At 38.4% G+C, this 23720-nt stretch overlaps 1 protein-coding gene and 1 pseudogene across 1 annotated transcript; one reads left to right on the top strand and one right to left on the bottom strand.

Annotated features, from left to right (window-relative positions):
• Positions 1-17304, bottom strand: part of LOC118835992 — a 71132-nt pseudogene extending 53828 nt beyond the window's left edge.
• DSEL (dermatan sulfate epimerase like) lies at positions 16964-23377 on the top strand. Its single transcript, XM_036741713.1, has 2 exons — positions 16964-17688; positions 18665-23377. The coding sequence occupies exon 2, from the start codon at positions 19544-19546 to the stop codon at positions 23195-23197; it is 3654 nt and encodes a 1217-aa protein (XP_036597608.1). The 5' UTR covers positions 16964-17688; positions 18665-19543; the 3' UTR covers positions 23198-23377.
• The last annotated feature ends 343 nt before the right edge of the window (positions 23378-23720 follow it).

The raw sequence follows: 23720 nt of genomic DNA on the forward strand, positions 1-23720 counted from the left end.
CTTCGGGAGGCTCCCTGAAGTCATCTCCAGGATAACTCTAAGAGCAGATGTCTGTCATTGTGTTCTCACATTATTCTAATTTCCTCCATAGGTCTCTATATGTCAAAGATTTTGGGGCAGCTAGGTGGCACAGTGAGTAGAGTAGTGGCCTTGGAGTCAGGAGGGCCTGAGTTCAAATGCAGCCTCAGACACGTGATACACTTACTAGCTGTGAGACCTTGGGCAAGTCACTTAACCCCAATTGCGCTGATTTTCCCCTTCCGAAAACAAACAAACAAAAAAAAACTTTTCATTCCAAGGTGCTGGAAAATAATGAGAATTTGGTTTGATAGCATCATCTAAAATTCTGTCCACATAAGCACTTAAATATTATAATATATACATATATACGCATGAAAATATGTCCTTATATATAGACACACATGTATAGTGAGTATGTGTATATATATATATATATATATATATATATATATAGTACTTGTGCCTGTGCATATAATAATCTAGTGTCTACACAATACATAGTTATGTATGTTGTATATGTGTGTGAATACATACATACATGTGCATATATGTGTATATACATATACATTTACACATTTCCCAGCAACATGGAATGAAAAGATGAAAAGCTTTAATGTATAGAAAGCAATGTAGGTAATTATAATATGAAAATATAATTATAGAAGTGTCATTCCTGATATCCCATATGTTTCTAGAGTTTCTAGAGTTGTCCTATAGATGAATTCATGGAGCCTCCAGAACATGTGTTGAAATCCTGATGCGCCTATCAATAGAAAAAAAATTATCATTTTATCCATCTTTGGGTTAGTCTGAAAAATATTAAATAGAAACAAACAATAGCATGATGGTGGCTTGTTCTTGAATTGTTTTTCCCTGAATTTCACCGAAAAATGAGAATGATACTATTACTACTGCTACTACTACTACTACTACAACTACTACTACTACTATTACTACTACTGCTACTACTGCTACTTCTGCTACCTACTCTTACTACTAATCTACCCAAGAGATGGAAATTACTAAATAGGATTGCATAAGCAATCAGTGACAATGCTTAATAGCCTGCAAGGAGTATCAGTGAGAAAAGTTTTCTATATTGAATGGTTTAAAAAAGTATATTATTAAGACTATCCAGATATTCATTCAAATTCTTTTAAAAATGGGTAACTTAAATAATTATGAATCTCTCAACAAATATATAGTTGGAAAACTAAGGAAGAGTTAGGCTCCAACAGAACAAGGATCTGGAGACATGTCTTCATTTCAAGTAAAAATGCAAAGCCTTTGATGAGGCCTATAAATGGAGTAGTTAATAATATAGTTCAAAGTACTTCAAAGGCATGTAAATTTATTCCTGGGATTGGTCTTACTTCCTCTTAAATATCAAAACACTATTTAGTTATTGAAGGAAACAATATAAATAAGGCATTATCAATAAGGCATAGGGAGGCAATATGGTTTGAAGGCGAGAACACTGGATTTGTACGCAGGACACTTTGTTTCCATTCTGACTCTAGCACCTATTACCTCTGGAATTCCAGATAAATCATTAGACCCTTCTCTTCTGGAAATATAAATCTTCTTTGGTGAAATGAAGGCATTGGAATAAATTATCATTTTGTTTGTCCTCCAGTTCTAACACCTATGACGTCAAAAATGATGCTATGCTCAGACTAAAATCGTGATCCTTTCTTTCTTCCTATTAATCATACCGAGAAGAAGGTCCATAAAAAGGAGAAAGAAATCAGGAAGGGTGAGTGTCTCTGGACAAAATAAAATGTCAACAAGATGAGTTCTAGCATGAGTATTGTTATCAGAGTATATGGATGGAAGAAAAGAGTAAACTTATTGGAAAGATGAACAAAAGTTAGGATGGGAACAATTTAAATGTTAAACAGAAAAGTGTAGATGTCTTGAAGATAAGAGGGCCACTAGGGTTTACTGAGAAGGTGGGGGATGAAATGGTTTTGCCTGTGCTTTAGGAAAATCCTGTAGACATAAGCAAAGATAGTTTGGGTGGGGAAAGACTTTAGTAAAGGCTATCAATTAAAAAGCTGCTTCAGCACTCTAGGGGAGAGTTGATGAGGGCTGAATTAGAATGGTGGCTAGGTAAGTTGAGGGAAGAGAACATGTTCAAAAAATGTTGAGAAAGTAGAAATGACAAGATATTGCAATGGATAGGAAATGTGGGGTGCACAATTGTGAGGATTCAGGGATGACACCAAGGCTACAAGCTTGGAGCACTAGGAGGGTTACAGATTGAGAAAAGGCCATTGGCTTTGACAATGAATAGAATCTTTGGTAACATTTTAAGTTAAATGATGATGTTGGAAGCCAGATTTCAGGATTTAGAAGATAGAGGTGTAGAAGTGGAGGTATTGAGAAAGTTTACAGAGCTCTGCAGAAGTTTAGCAGAAAGGGGAGAAGAAATACAGAGCTACAGTTAGCAGGGAAAAAAGACATATTGATTTTATTTAGAAGATAGGGAGACAAAAGTATTTCACAAGAAACAGAGAAGAAGGAAGTAGATAAAGAAATACTGAATGTTTGAGAGAAAGAGAGAGACAGAGAGAGAGAGAGAGACAGAGACAGACAGAGACAGAGACAGAGAGAGACAGAGACAAAGAGAGACAGAGAAAGAGAGAGACAGAGACAGAGAGAGATAATAGTGGGGACAATCTCTCAAAGGAAAGAAGAGGGATGGGATCAAGTCTGACCAAAAAGGCATTGGTTGCATTAAGGGGAAACAGTGACAGCTTTCAAAATCTAATCTGGAAACCAAATCTTACTAGTGTGGGAACGATCAAAACAAGAAATGTTATATTAGCATGTTTAACATAGGTTAGGAGGCCAAAGAAGTTCACTAAATCTAAATATTTATGCTGAAGCGATGAACTGAATTCTACTTGTTTTTTGCAGGGGTGGAGGGGAGAGATAGCTGAACTCTAAATTCTCAGTATACATTCCTCTAAAATTAGAAGAAACTAAAACTTTAAAGTGGGTAAATATGCTTCTCAAATTCACACTGATAAATCAGTGATACTGAAGAAATTATCATCTAGTACTTAGCTTCTTTCTACTTAGCTGATGCTCTGATTCTCCAGTATGAGTTAAGTCACAACATGGATCCAAACAAGGGGTTTGTTGTTATTTATACTTTGGACATGTATTATTCTACATAGTCCTCAAGTTTTACTCTCTCTTTTTGTAGTTTATGCCAAGCTATAAACTCCAATCTGTACCTGTAAATAGTATGACTGAAAGAACACCTGACTCACAGTTAGAAGACTTCTGTTCTACTGTCAGGTCTGCATACTAGCTGAGTGGCATTGTGCAATTCACTTCATCTCTCTAGGGCTCACATTTTAAATCCATAAAACAATGGAGTTGGGCTAAAATCAGAGAATTTTAGAACTGGATGGAGGTTTTCAATATCTGGTCCAACTTTATCTATTTATAGATGAGAAAATGTAGGCCAAGAATTGAGTTGACTCCTGGAAGGTGAAACTCATGCGAGTTGCAAGCAGCATATAATCCAACCCTTATGTAAAGCATAAAATTCAGAGTATCTCTGAGTTGAGTAGGACCACCAGGGTTATCTAGTCTAGTCTGTTTCTGAATAGGAATCTTCTCTATGATACAGAAAACAAGTCTCCACATAAGGGCCTTTGGTTATGAGCATATTTTGGTCACCCTCCTCTGAATTTATTGCAGTTTGCCATTTTTTCCCCAAAATGTGACTCTCAAAACGGAATAGAATATTTAAGTATGATTACAGCTACATGATTAGCTACAGCTAGAAGAGAGATTACAGCTCAATGCTTAGCTAACTTTTTATGGTCACTCTGCATCTATTCTTTATTCCTGTCTCACATAACATCACTTGTCTTTGACAAGGCAAGTGATCCCATTCCATCCCATCTTATATAGTAGACTGACTCCTCTATCACACCTGATTTATCACTGATAATCAATTGTCTATTGTCTGCTTCCCTGCTGCCTACAAATATGTCCATGTCTTTCCCCATCCTCAAAAAAAAAGGATTTAATATGTCCATGCCTACTAGCAGCTATTGTCAGTATCTCTTCTCCCTTTTGTGGCTAAACTCATTGAGAAGATCATTTATATTAGGTTCCTCTACTTCTTTTCCTCTCACTATCTTCTTAACTCATTGCAGTCTGACATCAGACCATGAGGTCATCAAATTGCAATAGCTATTTCCAAAGTTACCAATGATCTCTTAATTGCCAAGTCAAATGATCTTTTCTGAAGCATCATCATTCTTGACCTCTTTGAAGCTTTCAACACTAATAATCATCCTCTAGATTTTCATGACATTGTGGTACCCTGGTTCTCCCATCTGCCTGTTTTTTTTTTTCTCTCTCCTTTGCTATAGGTCATACCTGCTAATTTTTGAATTGCTCTAAGCCTGTCCTGGGCCCTCTTTTTTTCTCCCTCATCAGTTCCATAGTTTCAATTATTATCTCTATGTAGAGAACTCACAAATCTACTTGACCTTAGCACTAACTTCTATCTAGATTCTCAGTCTCACATTTCCAACTTCTTTTTAGACATGTCAAACGAGACATTCCTTAGACTTCTTAAAATCAACATCTCCAAAAATGAGCTCATTATTTTTACCCCTAAATCCTGCTACCCTTCCCAACTTTTTGATTTCTGTCACCCAGGCTTGCCACTTAAATAAATCCCTTGGTTTGTCATACCCTCTAACCTCCTATGTACAATTTGTCAAGTCATGTTGTTTCGGTTCTCTATTTTTTGTATATGTACCCTTCTCTTTTATGACATGTTATGCCATAAAATATACATTCCTTATCTTACACCTGTACTGTTCCAATAGACTAGTGATTGATCTCCTTGACTCAATTTTCTCCCCATTCTAGTCCATCTTCCACTCAATCATCAAATAGGTCTTATTAAAATTCAAGTCTGACCCTATCATGCACACTCCCATTTTATGAACTTCAGATGGCTATCTCCTGGATCAAACACAAAATCCACTATTTGGATTTCAAAGCCCTTCAAATCTAGTTCCCATCCCCTACCTTCCCTTTCTTCTTAGAACATGCTCCATTCTATGTATGTGATCCAGTGATGTCAGCCTTCTTGCTGTTCTTTGTACAGCACACACCATCTTCTGAATCAGAATATTTTTACTGACTATCCCCCATTCCTGAAATGTTTCCTATCTTCTTTTCTATCTTGTTGATTTCATGTTTCCTTTAAATCTCACCTAAAACCCCACCTTATGCAAAAAGTCATTTCCATTTTTCCTTAATCTCTGAAATTATTCCTTGATTATACCCTACATATTATCTCTCCCTTTTGACATCCCTCTGTATATATTTTGAATTTCTTTCATATTCTCCCTCCTAGTAGAATATAATGTCCTTGGTCAACCTATCCTAGGTCAAAAAATGCAGTAGGTTACAGTTTCTTCTCTGGTCAATATTGGGATTAGGCCCATGATAGCTATACTTCCAGCCTGTGGGAGATAGAGGCACTCAGTCTCAAAGTAGATGATAGATAGATAGATAGATAAATGGATACATAGATAGATAGATACACAGATACATAGATAGACAGACTGATACAGCTCCTTGAAATAGTGACTTTTTCTTGTCTTTATATTACCAGCCTTTAGCATAGTTTTTTTTCATACAATGGGCATTGAATATATTCTTGTTGGATTGAGTTTTTGAATTTGATTTAACAATTATTTTATGCTCACTTATATGCAACCAAACTTCTCTAGTTCAGGTTTGTATTCAGTAGGCTTATGGTTCCATTGCTATATGGAAATCCAGGTGAGGAGTTATCCTGCCAAAAAGCACTTTCTTGCAGCTTTGAGTGATTGAGAGTTATCTAGAGAACTGAAAAGTCAAAAGACTTATCTGGGTTCATATAACAATTACATGTCAGAAGCAGGAATTAAATCCAGCTCTTCTTGATTCATATACCAGCTCTTTATCCATAAGACTAAGTTGCTTGTTTTCTAAAAAGCATTATAAGAATGACCAAAAAAACAAATCCTGTAAGACATGATATCTGGTCTCAAGGTGCTTAGAACCCACTTTAAAGAATTTAGTAACTAGTTGTATGGAAGTTAGATTATTTTTATATTAGAAAATGTTACTATCTCAAGGAAATCTGAATGTCATCAGATAATCAAGAAAAGAAGTATCATTGAGAATGTGTGTAGTTGGTCAAGGTATAAAAGGAGGAAGAAAGTTGTTCTTTTTATATTACACTTCTAAAAATGGTTCCAGAAAATGTGTTATTCATCACCAAAGACAAATTTAACAAAGCTTTAAGGGACTACTATTTGCTAGACATTGCATAGTTTTAGGCCCTAGGGGACATGTAAGAAATTCTCTTCTTATAGTCCTGTAGGGGTTATGAAACCTGCAGAAATAACTAAATTATTGAATAACAACTCCAGCCTTAAGTTACTGTTATCAGAAAACTAACCCTTGAGATAAATAAAACTCAACCTACATTTTGTCTTAATATTTCCTTAGCTGAAGAACTGGGAAGAAAAAAAAAATCTCAACATTAAAATCCTTGGCTTTGTCAAATGATTCATTAGAACTAGGTATGGTTTAATCAATAAAAATGATATTAAAGAAAATAAGCTTTCATCTTTGCCATTGCACCCTCAGAACTTTGGCATTTGAGATACAGATGAAAGCTCCTGTGTTTTATCTCCACCATCAGAATGTGGAAGTCCTCGAAAACTAGGACTGTCCTGCCTTTCTGTCTCAAATAAATTATTTTCATTCATTCAAAGCAAGAAGGAATAATTTGTAAAAATTGGTAATGTTACATATTTGTTACCTTGTATCATCTATTAACAGACAGTGAAGAGTAGTGGAAAGAACATTTATAGTTTAAATGCTTGGCTTCCTCTTCCTACTCTACAATGTACTATCTATGTGACCTGGAAACATTCATTTAACTTTTCTGATACTTGTTTTCTCTTCTGAGAAACTGGGATAGTAATGATAGACACACTTAACCTTTTAGTATCAGCTGTAAGGAAAGCACTTCCTAAATTGGTAAGTGTTATGTAAATATGAGCTATAAGCTATAACATGTAGATAATAACACCTTTCCTGATTATCACACAGGGTCCTCATAAGCAGCAAATTGTATATGTGAAAGTATTTTGTAAATTATACAGTAAATTGCTATACAAATCTGTTATCATTATTAAAAATTGTCTTAGGTAACAATGAAGTGATTTTTTTCTAAAATTTAGACTAATTTACAATTATGGAAAATAGATTCGCTTTATAGCAGGTAAGACTGAGGACTAGGGAAACCATCCTCCCAAAGAATTTGTTTCATAGCAAAAATGGGTATCAACTTTATTTCCTAGAATAATAAACCACATGCATATGAAAAAATACTAGCATTTTATATTCACACCATGCTTTAAGGTTCGCAATGCACTTTCTGTACAACAGCTTTCTGAGATTGTTAAAGCATGATTCTTCCCATTTTGCCAATGAGTAAACTGAGAAGTTAAGTAACCTGTACATGATCTCACAGGGAACATCTGAAATATGATTTGAACCCAAGTGACCTAATTCCCATGAACTACATTATATGGCACTAATTCTACCAGTGCCCTTTCTTGAATACTCTGTAATCTCATTGAGGAAACTATTCATATTCAGTATATTAATGGCTACCGAACACCACCTACTTATAGCAACAAAACTATAGATTTTATCATTTTTCAAACTTTTGCTGTGCATATGTAGCTTTTAATTTGTAGTACTAAAAATACTGGAAACAGGAAAGCAAGATAAACACTAGGGCATTTTTATTTGCTTTTGCGGTAGAGAGCAAATCTTTTTTCCTAATAAAAAGAATTTTAAGAGCCTATTGTGTGCAATGCAAAGTGCTATGCACTGGGAATACAAAGGCAAACAAAAAAGTTCTTTGTCCTCAGGGAGTTTACATTCTGCTGGGAGAACACAGAAGAATAAAATGTGTGTGTGTGTGTGTGTGTTTGTGTTTGTGTGTGTGTGTTTTATGGTAGGAGTGCCTCCTGGTACCTGGGTTCCATTCTTAGTTCTGTCAGTACAAACTGGGCAAGTCATTTAATCTCTAAGGATCTAAATTTTTGTTTATCTATATATTAACTTATGACTCAAGGTTACACAAAAGCTATGGGTTCACATAAACAGGTTCCTATCCTGTAAGTCTGAGCACAAGGGTTGATTTTTGTTCTTTCACTTGTTTCCACCCACCTGAATTTAGTTTAGGAAAATATCCAAAAGAAAGCTTCACTGTCACTTGTCCTAAGTACACACATGATAAATTGGGGATAATCTTTGAGGGAAAGCAATAAAATTAAGGAGGTTTGGAAAAGTCTTCTTGCAGAAGTTGAGACTTAAAGGAAGCTAGGGAATCCAGGAGGTGGAGATGAGGAGGTAGAGGATTCCAGGTATGGGGGATAGATAGTGAAATTGTTGAGGGTTAAGGGAGCCAAGGTCCAGTCATTGAGGGGGAGTACTCCTCAAGGACCCCAGTACTGGAGAGGGCTGGGGCCTTCTGGAATGAATTCATGATCTCAAGCATTCTTTAAGTCAAGGTGGCAAAGATTTATTATGCTTTACAGCAGGCAAGAGTTCTTAGGGAATCTGCAACCTTACAGGGGTGCAGGAAAAGATTTTATAGGAGATTTGGGGGTGAAACAAGTCAATTAGGTGTTTTGGGGTGGGATTAAGGAGTAGCTAAGGGGTGGCCAGTTCTAAAGGGAATATGCACTTTTTGTATCTTCTAAGCAGGTATCTTACCCAGAGTTCACTGGCAAATAGCCCAAGGTGGGGGGGGGGGGAGTTGAACATGGAGGTGTGCTTTTGACTGTGAAATGTCACTAAGTCAACTAACGGTCAAGGCTGACTGGAAATATCCAGGTTGCTCTCATCGAATGTCTTTATAGATAAGATGAATGTAAGGGAGTATACATTTGACTATGTCTAGGATACATATCAGTAAGATCAGTAAGTAGTAAATATCATTATTGCCCAGTGCACAGCCAATTAGCACATACACAGGGAGGTAGAACAATAAATTCTATAGGTGCAGCTGGCCGTAGTATCAGGAGGAGAGATAAGTGTTTTGCTAAGGCATGATGCACTTGAACTGGGGAGGAACTGCCTGAGACAGTATTTTTAGGCTAGGGAAAGATGTGATTTTAGAGCTGGATGTGGTTTTGGAACTGGGTCCAGGCACAGGCATCCAAGCAGAGGCTAAGGAGAAATGTGATGTTATAATTGGGGTCCAAGCACAAGCACCCAAGCATCCCATCAAAATTGCATTGGTATTCACTATTAATGAATACACAGGTATTCAATATAAAAAAGTGGTTTTTGTTTTACCCCACAGAAAATGCACAAGATTCACAGTAGCCCATGACAAAACAAAGCAAGCAAAAAAATTCTCAAATAGCTCATTGCTTCTCGCCCTTCCCCTTGAGGAAAACTATTCGAGGTTGCTGACAGGTCAATAGTCTGTCTTTCTAGTAAATACCATTTTTTTCCACATAGAACTGCACAAGTCACTTCAAGACTCATAGGTTCCCCTGAAGATAAACATATTTTGGAACTTGCAGAAGAAGCAAACTTCTTTTCCTCAGACCTGCACCAGTCAGGTAACTAATTGGCTTCACTCTCCAAGTACAATGTTATGCAGGCATCACAAGGACTGCTAGACTGTTCTCTTCTTTCTAAAAGAAGCTAAATATATCAGAGAATCACAGAATTCTTGAATTTAGGATTTCATGAACTTGGAATTACTTATGAAGCAATTCTCAAAACTTTATTTCTTAGGAAATCTCCAATCTCTGGTAGAAGACTATATTCCAGGATCACACTGACTAGTGAATTCAAAATTCACCCACACAAACAGGAAGTAGAGTTTTGTAAGCAATGTTCTTGTGCTCAATACTCAGGCAACGCAAACATATGTCTTCTACTGAACAGACATTTTTTTGTCTGTTGTTTGGTTTTTTTTTTTTGTAAGTCACTTTTACTGTTCCTTGAGAGTAGATCGGTGGAAGTAAATTCCTTCCCCTCTCCTAAAAGCACTTTTTAACACCAAAGGGAAAGGTACTGAGCAAGTCCTCAGACTAGGTAACCAGCTGCTTTTATTGTTCATTGGAAAGGAAAGCTGATCCTCAGGCGACCTATTATCCTGGAATTTTCTGATTAAGTGCTTTCACACAATGACTCCTAAATTTGTGATCCCAATAGATTTGTTTGGGGAATTTTTCAATTAGACCAAAGATTAACAGGGGCACAGACTTTATACTCCCATAAAAGTTCATTTAGGGTGGGGAGGGGAAGGTGAAAACTCAACAGATTCATAAGGAAGTTTGTTGATCTACCACCCCTTCCATGCAAAATGAGGTTAGACTTGATGATCTCTACAATTCATCCCAGTTCCACAACACTGGTTTATATCAATGACATACATATCACTTGACTTTTACTAGCTATTGCTTGTAGCTTGTCCAGTTTCAATAAAATTTCTGAGTCTTGCTGAGAAGTGAAGAAACTGCTTCCAGGAGCATGGTGGGCAGAAACACAGAAAATTAACCTTGAACTGAAGACAGTCCAGACAGGAAGCCAGATAAGGAACAAATTAGGTAAAGAAAAAGCCTCCAAGACTAGCTGGAGAGAGACATCTAAGAAATAGAGGGCTGAATCAAGACTTGACTACATTACTGGAGACATCAGTGATTTTCTCAGCAAATCTCAAACTGTATGTAACCTAGTAAATACAGTTATCCCTTCCACATCTCAGCTTTTCCCCATTGTGGTTTTGCTATATGGTGGGTTGGTATGACAAATTAAGTAAAAAGTTTTGGGGAGTTTGCAGAAGGCTGCATATGACATACAATGGACAATAGATGATTCTGAAAAAGGTTTAGAAACTCAGAAATGTGTAAAATATATACATATATATATTATTGTATAATATCAACCTATTTTATCCTTTAATGTCATAATAATTTGACTTCTCTGGTATGAAGAGAGGACCAAATACTTTTTCCTGCATTTTCCAAACTGATGTGTATGTTGGGGTATGGGGGTGGAGCTGAACAGCTCTTAACCTCTGTGGTGAGGAAAGGAAAACTGTAAACCTTAGGAATTTTCCTCAGACTATGGAGGTTAAGTTATTTTCCCATGGTCACACAGCTAGTAAGCATAAGAAGTAGGATTATTTGAGTCACCCTGTCTTTGCTCTATTAAGTTAAACACACCGTATAATCAAGGGGCAGAGAAAGGATTTTGAGAAGTCATCTAATTGACTGTTGCATTTTATTCAGTTTCCTTTTAAATTTTTATTTAAAGTGGCACAAATAGGGATTTCTCTTTACCATTAGGAAATATGTAGTTTATCCATCTCATAGGGACACAGACTGTCCAAAGAGTTCGATGGTAGAATTGTTAAAATTCCTAAGTTCTCTACCTGTTATACCTATTCTACTACATCTGAATAAACAAACTAAGGAATGTTCTCTGCCAAATCTTCATTAACAGCCCTGCAGGCAATATTCTTGTCATGATGAGAGGTGTTACATTCAAATAAATAGCAAGAAAATGAATATTTCTTAAATCTACTCCCTGCCTTAAGGTATCATCCGAATGGCACTTCTATGTCATCAAATTGTGAAAAAAGAAATGCAGCTTAAGCCTTGCAACTTTTTTTCTCTCAATTTCACAGCTACTATATTGCTAAAGTCTATAACAAACATTATTTCTGACTGTGCTTGTGAGTAGATCAATATAAAATTAATCTGGTGTTGGAAAGCAGTTCATTTCATTCATCTGTAAGTTCTCCTTTCCTCCAAAGCTCCTATATCTAATGGGATATGCTAAAGAAAGAATAACAAAACCTATTGCCAGACTTAGAGGCAAGCTAGGTGGCACACAGGATAGAGTGCCAGGCCTAAAGTCAGGAAGACTCATCTTCCAGAATTCAAATCTAGCCTCAGACATTTACTAGCTGTGTCACCCTGGGCAAGTCACTTAGCCCTGTTTATCTTAATTTCTTCATTTGTAAAATGATCTAGAGAAAGAAATGGCAAACCACTCCAGTATCTTTGCCAAGTAAACCTCCAATGGGGTCACAAAGAACCGGACATGACTGAAAATAATTGGACAGTAGCAAAATCCCCAAATTTAGAAACAGTAAGAATGCTGTCCTGTTGGGGTAGGTGCTTACCTCAGAATGATTGCTCACTAGCCCAGCATCTGCAACAGTTGCCAAATTCAGTAAGAATCTACCATAATAATAAATCACAGGCAAATAAGATCTCAGTCCAGTGACTTTATGTAGTGTCAGGGCATGTTTTATTACCTGTACTTTATCTTGGTGAAAAGTGCTATGATATTTACCTCATGTTACAAGGCTTAAAACTCAAATTTACTTAATTTAAGACACAAACTTGTTGCAGAAACTCCCTTAAATTTTTTTTTGGCAGGAATCCCAGTCCTGGATGTCACTGGGATTAACTTTTCACTTGGGTATATCTCCTCCTCCAGAATGGCTGGTAACATGTTCTTTGCGGCATGGTTAAAATAAGAGGGTTTCTTTCAGTCTCTGTTCAGGGGAGTTGTAGCACTGTGACCTTTAACAAATTGCTTTACTTCTTCATAACTTGGTTTTTTCAGCAATAAAACAGGGTAATGCGTGCTTCTCTCCTGTGTTAGAAGGATACTATGAAGATAGATGAAAGAGTCTTTGTAAAGTGCTTTAAATTCATAGAAAGAAAAGCACTATACAGATTTAAGGTGTGTTTTTTCTTATATAGAGTGAAATCCTCAGCCATAGATTACATTGGCAGTTCACCTTACATCAAAATAGCCTCCTGTCTCTAGATTTCTGTAGTTACCAGCTGCTGTTATGTGTCTCTTGCTACCCCTCATAAAGGTTTTTCATGCCCATTAACTTGGCATGTAGATCATCACTTTTATGGTTGGATGCATAATTTATAATTAACTCCATAGGTTTTTTCTTAGATGAGAGTGGGAATAATTGGAGCTGTCCACTTTGAGAAGAGCACATGAAAGAATAATCCCTTGCTCTTCTACATATTTCAATATAATTTCTTTGCTTTCTGTCAATGGTTCACTTTCTAAGCTGTGGCTTCATATACACATTAACTTGCTTACTTCTCAAACTTACAAAAATGCTTGTTGATATTTCACATAAGACTGGCTATTCAGAGCAGTCTGGACCAAAAAAAATTATGGCCTTACTAGTTTTTCTAGGCCTACTACAAATACACATTATATAATGTCAACTGGGCCCTCACTGCAATAGGACAATTGTTTTATGTATAATATTGGATTCGCAACTTATTCATTACAGAAGCTTTTATAACTTTGTAAAATCTCTGCTCAAAAGTTTCACAGTTCTCCCTTGTCAGGTTAGGACTGAATAATCTGAGAATAATCTACAGAAATGATAATCAAATACATAAAAACCAATTAAATCACCAAGTGAAATAGTATGGAGGGAGGTGAGAAGACGAAGGACAGACCCCTATGGGACACAGAAAGTTAGCAGGTATGACCTGAATAAAGATCCAGAAGAAGAAGATTGAGAGGTTAGTAGTCAGATAGGTAGGACAAGGACCAACAACAATTTAAAAAATTGTTTCAAAGAGAACAGGACTATTAAATATGTCAAAGACTGAAGAGAGGACAAGAAGAATGAGGATGGAACGTAGGTCAGTTGCACATTTAAAAAATTATCAGCAACTTTGGAAAGAACAATTTTAGTTGAATGATGAGGTCAGAAGCCAAATTGTAGAGAGTTAAAAGAAGGGTGAGAGGAGAAGTGGAAGCAGCTATTGTAGGTGGTCTTTTCAAAGAGTTTAGCAACAAAAGAGGAGAAAGATATAGAATGATAGTGGCAAGCATTAATGGATGGATCAAATAAGAATTTTTTAAGATGAGGGAGACATAGGCATGTGTATATAGGCAGAATGGAAGCAGACAGTAGATAGGGAGAGATGGAAGATAAGCAAGAAAGTCAGGATAATAAAGCGAATAATCTGCTGGAGAAAATGGGATAAAATAGAATAAGGTGCACATGTCGATGGGCTTGCTTCAGCAAGGAGAAGGGCCAGCTTTTCACATAAGAAAAGAGTAAAAAAGGATATAGTAGCAGAAGGTATCTGAGTGATGTGAAATGATGAGGGGAAAAGAGGGAGCGCTCAGACAATAGTGAAAAAAAATCAGTGAAACATAAAGCAAGGCTCTCAGCTGAGAGTGGTCTTCTCACACAAGTCATTCCATCTCTAACTCCAGGTATTTTCACTGGCTGAAATTCTCTCCCTCCTCCTGCTCTCTGCTTCCTGAATTTCCTGGCTTCCTTCAAGTCTCAACTAGAGTACCAGCTTCCACAAGAAACCTTTTTCAGTGCTCTTTCTTCATAACTACCTTCCCTCAGAGATTATCCTCAAGATACCCTGTATATATCTAGCTCATATATAATTGCATGCTGTCTTCCCTATTAGAGTGTGAGCTTCTTGAAAGCAAGGATTGCTTCTTTAACTGTTGTTTTTGTTCTTTTTTCTCTTTCTTTTAATTTCAGTGTTATAGTGCCTGGAACATAGTAGGTACACAAGAACTTGTTGACTTGACCTAATTTGAAGTCAGAACAGAATAAATCTCATCCATTTCCCACATGACAGCCATCTTTTCAAATATTTGAACATAGCTATAATCTTGCACCACCACCAATCTCCCCTCTCCCCACCCCCATCTACTCTTCTCTAGGCTAAACATTCCCATTTCTTTCCTCTCTTCCTCATATGACAAGGATTCAAGTCTCTTTTCCATACTGGGTATGACACTCTCCAGCTAGCACATATTTCCTAAATTGTGTTGCCCAGAAACAAACATAAAACTCCAGATTAGGTCTGAAAGAAGAGAGTGGGATTAGCATCCCCTTGTTTCCAGAAGCTATGTTCTGCTTAATAAAGCCCAAGATCACATTAACTTTTTGGGCCACCACATCACACTGCTCATATTGATTTTGCAGTCCTCTAAAACCCACAGGCTTTTTTTCCCCTCAGAACTGCTGTGCTATTTAAATATACTTCACCTGCCAAAGGATAGGCTTGGACTAGAATGATCTTTAAGATTCCTTCCAGTCTTGAATCCTGTAATCCAAATGGAGGAAAATGCACGTGCAGGTAAAGAGATAGAAAGGCTTAAAATGTGCTCATGAAGGCAAATTAGATTAGATTAAATCTGAGTGGGAAATTTATATATGGAATTAACAAAAGATAAGGATAGAAGGACATGAATTGTAGAGGGACTAGAGCAGTGGAATATGTTGCCTGAACTTTATTTTATAAACACTGGGGAACTATTGGAGACTTTAACATGATCAAAGCAGTACGTTGCACATAAGCTGTCTTCATGAATGTTTGCCCAATGATTGAATGGCATATTTTAGAATGATCACCTTAGCTCACAGGTGGAGGATGGATTGCAGTAAGGAGAACAGTTAGGAGGCTATTACAAGCAATTCCTTTATTAATGAATATGCTATTTCAAACTGAGAATGCTATTTCAACTTGAATGATAAAAAGGACATTTACCTTTAAATAAGGTGCAACCACAAAATACTTATCCTTTAAGGGAAGTGTCTTAGTGAATACATATGCCTTAGTATCACTGTTCTCTCATTACTCAATAAATTGACTATTGAATAAATTACCAGTTAAGACAGTGACCTTTAATCTACTTAATAGGCAGTTCATCCTTAACAGCTCACGTTGTGAATGATAGAATATTCCAAGAAATTTAAGGGATGAGGAATGCACCAGGTCCCTAAGTTGCCTCAGAGCTTACTTTACTTGTTCTATACATCTTTAATAAATGCAGTGTCATACTGTTTGCCTCCCCCCATTGTCTTCATTTTGATGTAAATGCCTCAACACCTGAAGCAAATTGTTTTTTCCCAAATTTGATTTTTTTTTTCCAAAAGGAATCTTTTTTTGGAGGGGGGAGGGCGGATATTGTGGAGCTGTATTCATTCCATATTTTCATAGTTTTTCCAGGCTCGGAAAATATTTTTCATCAGCTTATCTAGCGAAATCTGCCCCCACCCACCCCCACCCTCGCCTTTAGATATGTAATTCTTGACAAAAAGAAATTTAAAAAGAAACAAAAATCTCCTGAACATCCTTATTTTGCGGTTCTAAGCAGTCAGCTGGGGGGGGGGGCGCGAAGGGGAGGGGGGGTTGGGTAACTACCTCTTACCACAAACAAGAGCAGGTCAGGCACTATTTCCTGCAAAACGAGTTCCCATGTCTAACCTTGCTAAAGAATTTCTACCTCTTTCTAGCCTTCACCCTACAATACCTCCCCTTTCCAACCGTACAAGCTCTCGTCTTTCCCTCTCATAACGTCAGTTTTTCCTGTTTTTTTTCCCCTTTCCTATTTTATGATTGCCCGCAACCCCCCACCCCACCCCGCTACACGGTCTCCTCTTCTGCCCCCTCCCCCCGCCCGTCCTTTATAAATGATGCTCTTTCTTCATACTATAAGGACAAAATTTGGTCAGGACGAACTTAGGAATGCAGGAGATATTTAGGTAGCTGTAAGCCCTCGTCGGCTTCCCCCGACTGCCTCTCAGGAGAATGACACTCCCCAAACATTCTTCCTCAGCCAAACTTCCCTCCTCCTTTTCCACGCCTCCCAGAAGAGCTGCTGCTGCGGTGGCAGCCTGTGATTCCCCGCGGGAAAACGTCCTGTAAGAAGAGCAGCAGCTGGGAAACAGCTGGACCCGAGAGAAGCCTTGGAGCATTAGGATCCCGGGGAGCTGCCTGGCCGGCCCCGCCCCTAGGTCCGCCTTGGCAATACTGCTGCTTTCTCTTCGGTCTCCCTCGCCCCTTCTCCAGTGTCTCTAGCCTCCAGCGTCTCTCTGCTCTTTCAACTCTGAGCTCCGCCGAGTGAGCTACAAGCTGAGACCTAGAGGAGGTGGCAGGGGAGGAGATCTGCTTGGAGCGCAGAGCTCGCCTTCGGGGAAAACCCCACTCCCTGTGCTGGAAACAGTGATCTAGAGGCAAGAGTCACAAGAAGCTGCCAAGCGACGGAGGCGGCAGCAGCCAGAGGGCATCTTCCAGGATCTGCCTCCTCCAAATACCGGAGCAGAACACAAGGGATTTGTTGGATTTCTCCAAAGTGGTGTGGGAGTCTTGTAAGGGTCTCCATTTGGGCAGTTCCTTTAGCTGTTGTGGCTTTCTTTCTGTCTTTCCACCCTTTCTCTGGAAGCAGTGTTAGCAGAGTGGAGTGACTGGATCCGTATGGGCTAAGGGGGAAGGGATAGCATGACGTATGGGACACAAACGAAACCCAGACGGTTGGAAAAAAGACTAGGGAAGCGTCCCGGTCCCAATCTCCCGAACCCTCTTCACATTTATGACTCCGAAAGCTGGACCGGTCCCTCCAGCGCCCTGGAGACGGTCTGGGATGCTTGCGATGTCCGGGAAAGGAAATTGATGGTGCCCTTCAGTTCCTCTGGAATGAGTTTGCTTTGACTTCCCTTCCCCCAATCCCCACTGTTTCCTGGGACACTTCCATCCTGACCTGCCTAAGGTAAGATGATTTTGAGGAGGATCACTCTCCCGACCTCTACCCCCATCCCTGGAAAAGATAACAAAGAGGCTTTTTTTTCCCCCGGGAAGAATTTAAATGTAAGAGGTGGGATGGTTCAGGAAACTCCTAGTGGTAAATGACTTTAAGACTTGTTGGCGACTGAAACTTGGTTAAGTTCTCCAGCCCTCAAGAAAGGCAAAGGGAGATATTTCTTTCACACTGGTTTATAGTACCCTCTTGTGGTCGTCCAGAAGTATACATGGTAAACCTACAGGTGAGGGGACTGAAATGTTCCCCTGTCTCTGACCGCAGCATTGTTTCTTTTGAGGAAAAAAAAAATAGTTGTATGGTAGTGTTTATTAAATAAAAGAGCAGCTTTGGAGTTGTTCGGGGCAAAGAGCAGCACTACCGTAAACCATTAGTTGATATTTAGTTACTTGAACTTTTATTTTACTTACCACTAAATTTGATACATTTAGCAAACATCTAGTACTGAGAACCTAATCCATATAAGCATTGTGCTAGGAATTTTGTGCCCCGAGGGGGTAAGGCAGAAAAAACGACATAGGGAAGATACTACACCAATTATTGCATTTCAATAATTCACATACTTTTATGTGGAGATTTCATAAGTTATATTGCCAACCAGAGCAAGCCAGCTACAATATTAATCTCGATCAGATAATTTTATAGCTTGTCATTTGGTATCAATTAACTTTTATTGCACATCTATCGTGTATGGGGGGGAAGGAGGATTGTCATAGGTGGATGCATTACAATGTAAAACACGGGGGTGGGATTCCAGTAGCAACATTTTAAAGCAGGCTTATTGAAATTATTCTTAAAATTCTCTGAAGCTATTCTCTGCAATGAATTCATTGAAAAGGGAAGTTGTAATTTTTTCAACATGGTATTAAACATATTTCCAAAGTACCTGTAGCTTCAGAAAACATTTTTGTTTTGTTTCTTCCCCCAGAAAGAATTGCCATGCACCAGGAAGAGAAAAGAAAAAAAGGAAAAATAGCTACCTTGTTGAAAGAGATTCTTTGTCTCTCATTTGGCTGGTTGGCTTCATGATGGGCAGAGGAGAGATTCCCAGGTGACTGAAGAGAGAAAAAAATGTTAGGTTTCACAGGTTGTAATGCAATGATCAGATAACTTTAATAAAAGAAGGCATGAAAAATGCATGATTTTGTCATAATATATTGACAACAAACCTTCAGACAGCAGTCAACAAAGGCCAGAAAACCTGCAATTATGCCAACTACGAAGGACTTGTGAAAATTGTTCAGTGCTGTTTGTTTCCCTAAAAGTGGGAGAAGATAGATTTCAAGGCATGGAGGCTATAAAATCAGGAAGGAAAGGAGCAGTAATTCTAACCACCAAGTTCACTGTAGGAAATTCAATACTTTCCTTGAATCTATAAAAAAGGAAAAAAATCATATTCACATCATTAGTGTGATAATGACTTCAAAATTGTATTTTGGAACACTTTTATTATTTTATTTTTTAAAAAGTATGTGCTTTTAACTAGTGATATAAACTCAAGTCTTGTGGTACAGAGGAAATGATCAACTCTTTACATATGTTGTGGCAAGATTTACTGGCTTTAAGGTTCCTTGAGTTTTAGTGGTGATATTTGTGTCGGGCACACAGATAGAGAATGTAAGTTCTCACTTCTCCAGACTTCACTTATTTTGGGTGAGTTTTACATCAGCTGAATCTCACAGTAGAAGATTTACGTGTTTTTTTAACAAGGCCTTAAATGTACATTTTTATAGTCAGTAGATGAGTCAATGTAATGAGCAATATGCTTGACATGTATGCCTGAAGGAAAGGAACTGCCTAATGGATCATGGCGCTAATGTTTACAAGACATTTCGTATTTCTGTTAGTGTTAGTGATGTTTGTTCACTCCAGTTTTGAAGAATCTATAAGCAATTATTCTGAATGGGCTGGTTTTGCAGATGATATTGATCAATATAAGACACAGCAAGTTCAAGATTTCAATTACAACCAAAAACTGAAAAAAGGGAGTTTCCATCCAAGTTTATATTTTGATGCTAGAGACATCCAAGCACTGAGGCAAAAGTCTCGCACAAGCCATTTGCATCTTTTTAGAGTTATCAGAAGTGCAGTTACAGTGATGCTGTCCAACCCAACATACTACCTACCTCCACCCAAGCATGCTGATTTTGCTGCAAAGTGGAATGAAATTTATGGTAATAATCTCCCTCCCCTAGCATTTTATTGTTTGCTGTGCCCAGATGACAAAGCTGCCTTTGAATTTGTCTTAGAATACATGGATAGGATGGCTGGCTACAAAGACTGGCTAGTTGAGAATGCGCCAGGGGACGAGGTACCACTTGGCCACTCTTTAACAGGTTTTGCCACTGCCTTTGACTTCTTATACAACTCAATTGATAATCACAGAAGACAAAAGTACCTGGAAAAGATATGGGCTGTCACTGAGGAAATGTATGAATACTCTAAGGTTCGCGCATGGGGAAAACAACTTCTCCACAACCACCAAGCCACAAATATGTTGGCACTACTCACTGGCGCCCTGGTGACTGGAGTGGATAAAGGATCTCAAGCAAATATATGGAAACAGGTGGTAGTGGATGTGATGGAAAAGACCATGTTTCTACTCAATCATATTGTGGATGGCTCTTTGGATGAAGGTGTAGCCTATGGAAGTTATACTGCGAAGTCTGTCACACAGTATGTTTTCCTGGCCCAGCGTCACTTTAATATCAATAATCTTGAGAACAACTGGTTAAAAATGCACTTTTGGTTTTATTTTGCTACACTCTTACCAGGTTTTCAGAGAACAGTGGGTATAGCAGATTCCAACTACAACTGGTTTTATGGGCCAGAGAGCCAGCTAGTATTCTTGGACAAGTTCGTGTTAAAGAGTGGAGCTGGCAATTGGCTAGCTCAGCAAATTAGAAAGCACCGTCCTAAAGATGGTCCAATGGTTCCTTCCACTGCCCAGCGGTGGAGTACTCTTCACACTGAATATATCTGGTATGATCCAGAGCTAACTCCACAACCTCCTGCTGACTATGGTACTGCTAAATTGCATGTATTCCCTAACTGGGGGGTAGTCACTTATGGGGCTGGCCTGCCGAACACACAAACCAACACTTTTGTGTCTTTTAAATCTGGGAAACTGGGTGGCCGAGCAGTCTATGATATAGTTCACTTTCAGCCATATTCCTGGATTGATGGTTGGCGAAGCTTCAACCCAGGTCATGAACACCCTGACCAAAACTCTTTTACTTTTGCTCCAAATGGGCAGGTGTTTGTTTCTGAAGCCCTCTATGGGCCCAAATTAAGCCACCTCAATAATGTTCTTGTGTTTGCCCCATCACCCTCAAGCCAGTGCAATCAACCTTGGGAGGGCCAGCTTGGAGAATGTGCGCAGTGGCTCAGGTGGGCAGGTGAAGAAGTTGGTGATGCTTCTGGAGAAATTATAACAGCCTCCCAGCAAGGGGAAATGATGTTTGTGAGTGGGGAGGCTGTGGCTTCTTATTCTTCTGCAATGAAACTGAAAAGTGTGTATCGTGCTTTGCTTCTCTTAAACTCCCAAACCTTACTCGTTGTAGATCACATCGAGAAGGAAGAGGAATCTCCAATTAATTCCGTCAGTGCCTTTTTTCATAATCTGGATATTGATTTTAAATATGTCCCATACAAGTTTATGAACCAGTATAATGGAGCCATGATGGATGTCTGGGATGCCCATTATAAAATGTTTTGGTTTGATGATCATGGCAATAGCCCCATAGCAACAATACAGGAAGCTGAACAAGCTGCTGAGTTCAAGAAACGGTGGACTCAGTATGTGAATGTAACATTTCAGATGGAAACCACCATAAGCCGAATTGCTTATGTATTTCATGGACCCTATGTCAATGTTTCCAACTGTAGATTTATTGATAATTCTAAATCTGGACTTCAGATTTCACTAAATGTCAACAATAGTGACCATGTTGTTTCCATTGTAACAGATTACCGAAATCTCAAGATCCGATTCAATTATCTAGGATTTGGTGGCTTTGCTAATGTAGCAGATCGAGACCAAATTACCCATTTTGGTTTAGGCACTGAAACTAGAGAACTACCAATAAGGAATAATAATGTTGCTTTCCCCTTTGGTTTTAAAATCAATATGATAGTGGGTTTGATTTTGGGTGTGAGTTTGATGATTTTAGCTTTTCAGTGGAGATTTTACCTTTCATTTAGTAAACTAATGCGTTGGATCCTAGTCATGGTTATAACGTTGTGGTTCATTGAATTGCTGGATGTGTGGAGTACTTGCACACAGCCTATCTGTGCCAAATGGAGCAGTGACATGATGAGCACAGAGGCCAAGACAAGCAAAAGAGCCAAGCACTCTGAAGGACACCCCGTTGCTCTGCCAGATGTTGTCATTACCTCACTCCCTAGTTCAGGAGCTGAAATCCTAAAGCAGCTCTTTTTCAACAGCACTGACTTTCTGTACATTAGAGTCCCTACAACCTACCTTGATATCCCTGAGACTGAATTTGAAATAGACTCATTTGTAGATGCCTGTGAATGGAGTATGTCAGATATCCAGGGTGGTCATTTCCGTTTGCTCAGAGGCTGGCTTCAATCTCTAGTCCGGGACACAAAACTGCATTTACAAAACATTCATCTGCATGAACCCAGTAGAAGTAAACTAACTCAGTACTCCACAATTAACAAAGACAAAAAAAGAAAATTAAAAAGGAGAGAGTCTTTGCTGGAACAAAGAAGTAGAATCAAAGGCACTTTAGACAGAGATGCTGAATACATTAGAGACCTAAGGAGACACCTTGTCTTTTACCCAAGTGCACGTCCTGTACTCAGTTTAAGCAGTGGAAGCTGGACATTAAAGCTTCATTTCTTTCAAGAAGTTATAGGGCCTTCCATGAGGGCATTGTATATTGTAAGGGACCCTCGGGCATGGATCCACTCAATGCTGTACAATAGCAAACCAAGCCTTTATTCCTTAAAGAATGTACCTGAGCACTTAGCTATGCTATTTAAGGTACAAAGACACAAAGACAAATGCAACTTGAATTCAGGCTATGCTTTTGAATATGAGTCATTGAGGAAAGAGCTATCTGATCCCAAATCAAATCCAGTGTCCTTACTGGCTCATTTGTGGCTAGCAAACACAGCTGCAGCACTGAGAATCAATAAGGATTTGCTGCCAACCAATTATCAGCTGGTCAGATTTGAAGATATTGTGAATTTCCCACAGAAGACAACTGAAAGGATTTTTGCCTTTCTTGGTATTCCTTTATCTCCTGCTAGTTTAAACCAAATATTGTTTGCTACTTCCACAAACCTTTTCTATCTTCCTTATGAAGGGGAAATATCACCAACTAATATTAATATTTGGAAACAAAACATGCCTACTGAGGAAATTAAGCTGATTGAGGACATCTGCTGGACGATAATGGATCTTCTAGGATATCCAAAGTTTACGGACTGAATGCTGCAGGTCGGCAGTCATTTGCACTAATGATTTCCAACCCAATTTGTGGATAAGAATTAGAAGAGTTTGTTTATTCTTGTAAAATGTGTGTGTGTATAGTCTGTTACTTGCACAGAGAGATTATTTTAAAAACAGACACCATATTTGGCCTCACAGGATTTATTTTGACTTTAAAACAACTTTTGCTGCCTTTCTGTCAGAAACTTGACCAGCTATTTTTTTTAATTTGTTTTGTTTTGAAGGGGTTACTGGGTTGGGGGTGGGGGGGGAACAAGAGAAGAGGAAAATGGGATGATTCAAAAGGATTTCATTAATTCTAATACAATTCCTCTATCCCTGGACCTCAGAAACTCCTAGAATCCTTGGTGTTGCTGCTTTACCCAAACTTTACTTATTTTCAAGATTGGCTAGAAAAAAAATCCTCATCTTCTTTCAAAAGGCCCTCTAATGTGTTTATCATACGCAATAGAGCTTATTCTTCTCTTACACTCTCTAAGATTTAATGAGTGGGGAGACAGTA

Source organism: Trichosurus vulpecula, chromosome 1 (assembly GCF_011100635.1).
Source record: "Trichosurus vulpecula isolate mTriVul1 chromosome 1, mTriVul1.pri, whole genome shotgun sequence".
Taxonomy (NCBI): Eukaryota; Metazoa; Chordata; class Mammalia; order Diprotodontia; family Phalangeridae; genus Trichosurus; species Trichosurus vulpecula.